This window comes from Trichoplusia ni, chromosome 1, assembly GCF_003590095.1.
Source record: "Trichoplusia ni isolate ovarian cell line Hi5 chromosome 1, tn1, whole genome shotgun sequence".
NCBI lineage: Eukaryota > Metazoa > Arthropoda > Insecta > Lepidoptera > Noctuidae > Trichoplusia > Trichoplusia ni.
In genome coordinates this window covers 8648885-8653155 of record NC_039478.1, presented here as the reverse complement: position 1 = coordinate 8653155, position 4271 = coordinate 8648885, and the positions used below count along the sequence as shown (strand labels likewise).

General features: G+C 33.3%; 1 protein-coding gene across 1 annotated transcript; it reads right to left on the bottom strand.

Annotated features, from left to right (window-relative positions):
* Positions 1–468: 468 nt before the first annotated feature.
* Positions 469–3873, bottom strand: LOC113500382 (trypsin 5G1-like). The gene is made up of 5 exons (XM_026881152.1): positions 3808–3873; positions 3442–3650; positions 2620–2866; positions 1568–1711; positions 469–624 (listed from the first exon to the last, which is right to left on the bottom strand). Exons 1-5 carry the CDS (start codon positions 3871–3873, stop codon positions 472–474), a joined length of 819 nt encoding a protein of 272 aa, XP_026736953.1. The 3' UTR covers positions 469–471.
* Between the last annotated feature and the right edge of the window lie 398 nt (positions 3874–4271).

The following is a 4271-nucleotide window of genomic DNA, read 5'->3' as shown; positions in this document are numbered from 1 at the left end:
TCATAGAAAGATGACGAAGACTGATAAAATAATAATAATAAAAACCTCATTCTGAATATTTTCACAGGTCCACATGACACACCTAGTTTTACATCAGAAATAGCAAAAAGCTACGCTTTTGAACCCTAAAAATGAAACGAATTGCTCGTTACGAGTGCGAGCTCAGTGGTAGATGTGAGCACAAAAGCGGTTCTGCACTGGAGCATGCACGAATTGAATGAAAGAGTTTGCTATTTCTAATCCTAATGTTGCATTTCCAGTGGGAGTATGAAAAAGCTTTTGTGGTCAATTACATTTTCTTTTTAATCTAAATTAAAAGCCGTTTTTAAATACTTTATTCAGCATTTTTTAATATAAATTAAATGTTGGAGGTAAAAAAACTTGTTGAGAATGACACTTTTGTTGTAACAAACTCAAATTATACAAAACATTTCATGATAGGTAAATTGTGAAAAAAAAACAGCAAAATATTTAATTATTAAAATTCTGATTGATGGTTTTTTTGATCCACTTATGTAGCACTGATATTTTAGTATACACTCCTGGTATTTTGCCACATCCAGCTCCGAATGACGTCAGTCCAACTTGAACGTTGTCCTTTGTTAAGGGGCCACCGCTGTCACCCTGGGAATAAAATGTATCAGTTGGATAATTAAATAAATATTTTATGTCACTTCATTGTACTTTTCATTTGCCAGTTTGGAAATTCGGAGACCGAAACTAAAGGGGAATTTATTAACTACTGAACTGCGATGACTGAGGAATAAGGATTTTTTGAGAGTGAAATGGTTCCATTTCTATGCGAGATGTAGTTCACGTTCAAATATTTAATCACCACCGTGCTCAAAATTTAAACTAATGATATCTGAAACAGGCAATTTAAGATGATGTACTTTAAATTCGTTTAAATTAATGACAGTATTTAAAAATTTCTACATTTTGTTACGATTTAATTTACTGGCTTTTACAAAACTCTTTATACAGTATAAAAATACTCTCGCTCGACGCTAAACCCCAGCTATACTCACCAGAACTGGACAGATCCTGGTAAAATAACGTGAACCCACAAATTTAATTCACCAATATCAGATTATGGATACATATCTAATGTGAGTACTGATGTCTTTCGTATCTCAGACACGTCTGAGATTCGGTTAAGGATAGATAGCGTTGTATAATGAGCAGAATTGAATGTAATAACGAATTAGAGATATCAACCTTACCACTTTGGTATTAAGACTAAAATTTGTTTAGAGATTAAGATATTTCAGTTGTAGGTCCGTTGTGTTAACTTGAGGCAAGTGGAATTATTAACTGATGTATTAACAAATTGAGTTTGTTAAATACTTTTTAAAGTCATTTGTTTAAAACTAATCGGGTTTACCAAATATCTGTAGTAAAAACATGGTATCTTCGAGCTGCATTTGATATATTGTTAAAAGTCATTCAAATCGGTCCAGCCGTTTAGGAGGAGTTCAGTGACATACTCTCCTACCAAAATTACTAACATCACTAAAATTACTACCTACTGAACAAATATTTTAACATAAGGATAAAATAGTATTACCATACAAGTATCCTTCCCGTTTCCTCCAGCACAGAACATTCTTTTGGTAATTATAGTCTTAAGTCCATAAACCAGTTGACAAGAAAAGGATTCTACCACAGGTATCGTTACTTGGCGAAGATACTGTGATATTTTTCCTTCAGGCTGAAAATTAAAGATTAAAAAAATCAAACGAAGAGAGTTGCCTGTGGGAACTAATGAAAGCACTGGCGGTTTTTGCCCGCAACTCATTTAAAAACCGCGATTCGAAACAAAATTCCAACTACGTCCAGATCATTCTATATAATTGTTCACAGATTATTTTAATTCTCTACAATTAAGAGAAATATTTTTTTTAATTCTGACAGAAAATTTTGGACAAGTAAAAACTTAAAACTCTTTTATTTCTTAAGTAAAATTTACGCTACCATTTTGATTCCACTTCAGGCACTAAGGTCAGAATATTAATAAATTCTATACCTAAAGTCTTCACTACTCCGAAAATTTCATTATCTATGATATTGTCGTCAAATTGAAGGACGAAATGAAGGCATCTAAAGCCTTCCTAACACAGGCTTGAATCTTTATAAGATTCTCATATTATTCATTGTCACCGACGATATTAAAATCGGGACAGATCATAAATTTCGGGTCTGTTGTGTATAATACTTCTTCTTTTGACTAAGCTTCATCTGACGGTTTCGCACGCATCAAGATATAAATTCATCCAATTTAATTGAATTGAAGTTTCTTATTTCAAGAAGCAAGCCTATCGTCTTTTAGTACGATTGATATTTAGACTCTGATATCAGAGTTTTGAAGCCACCCGTCACAATATAACCTGCTTCAACACAAATTAAAAAAAATATATTTTTTCCCCTCATGACGTTTTTACCTATAACCACTTAATTATCTTTAAGATCACAAGTAATATTTTATCCACACACTAACTATGAAATTTTACCGGCCAAGTGACTGGGCGCGTATTACAACGCATTCTACATAAACCCTTCAGATATTATGTTTAACATGAAGACAATATGAAGGACAATGTTAAAATATTTTTTACTTACTTGAGTATATCCCCATCCAGTGGCATTGAGCATAGTCCTACTTCTCAGCCTAACCTTACGGTCATTCAAAGCAATTTTATTTACTTTCGTTGAAAAACTCAAAGACTCGTTCAATCTAAGAATGCAAATATCGTAATCGCTGGTCAGGTTGTTATATTTCGGGTGTATAATTTTTTTCTCAACATCATACAATTTTCCTCCTTCGTCGACCTTGTCTGTCCCAACGAGGACTTTGAACTCTCGGTTCCTGGAAATAAAGTTGTAAGTCCTTTGGAGAAAAAACAGGTGACATAATACAATCATAAATACAGAGCGAAATAATATATTGAAGGCTCTTCCAAGAAAATTGAATATTGGATGTTGGCTATCCTGCCCTTGTAGAAGTTTCTGTGGAAGTATCTCGGCCTAGGACAATTACGTAATCATTTCTACTTTTGTTTTGAGACGAGATATTCCTATTTATATCTCATCCATTTTCATCCATCTGAGAATAACATGTCATTTTTCCATTTCACCATTATAACGCAAAGGTCAATTCAATTTTGATATGCTAAAAATAGAGTCAGCAATTACCAACTGCAGAAAAAATAGCTTAGATATTCAATTCAAGTTTCAGACGTGACACAATAAACGAAAACTTTAGTTTTAGTCATTTTTCCTACTTCTCCTTTTTTTATTTATCTCTTAAATCAAGAAAAACTTATTAAATGATGCAACGGTTTACTCACACTTATTTATCGGGGTTGCCCGACTAGTTTCGGACAGAACCGGAGTCCTTAATCAACAAAAATGTTTAAGTAATATAAAAATATCATAGCTTACGGAACTATACAGTGAGCAGCTGTCATTACGAATCGCTCATGAATGATGGAGCCGCCACACCAGTGGTGAGTTCCGTTCAGGCGGAGAGACGCGATGTACGGTGCTTTGTCGATGGTGATGCTGTGACCACCGATAATGCCCACATTATGAGGTTTGAAGAGACCTGGGGAAGCAGAAATGAGGTTTAAGCTGTAAGGAGTCCGGTATACCTGGTGTTAGTAAAAGCCTATCATTTCTGTGTGAATTAACGCGGGTTTAAATTTGGTTGTTGTTTTTACTGCAAGGAAGGGTTATGTTTTTCTCGCGTATTTTGTTTATATGCATTATTCGTTTTTTACTCATATCTCCGGAATTGAATGAACTTACATAATTGATGTCGTTAGCAAGTGTTCTTGGATAAGTGAGGTTATAAGATAGCAAACATAGTGCCATTGCCGTGCGGCATGTTATTTAAAATTATAATTTATAATTAAATTTTAATTATAAATTAAATTCAATTTATAATTAAAATTTAAAAGCAGGACAAAATATGGATTTTGCACAACGCTTATAGCGTAATACGAATACTTATTTAATTGAAGAACTAAAATAAAATATTTTAGGCTACCTCAAAAAAAAAAACTTGTAATCCAAAAATCCAGATAAATCCACTTAGTTGAGGAGTTTATTCTTAAATAAAACAACCAGAAAAACAATTTAATTAAACCTACAGCGAGGAAACTCGAAATTAATACCAGCAATTGCATAACGGGTGCAAAAAAACGCTCTTTCAAGTAATATCTTAAAGAAATTGGCTCGGATCCAAAAATTGCAACATCTTAGTTTACCCC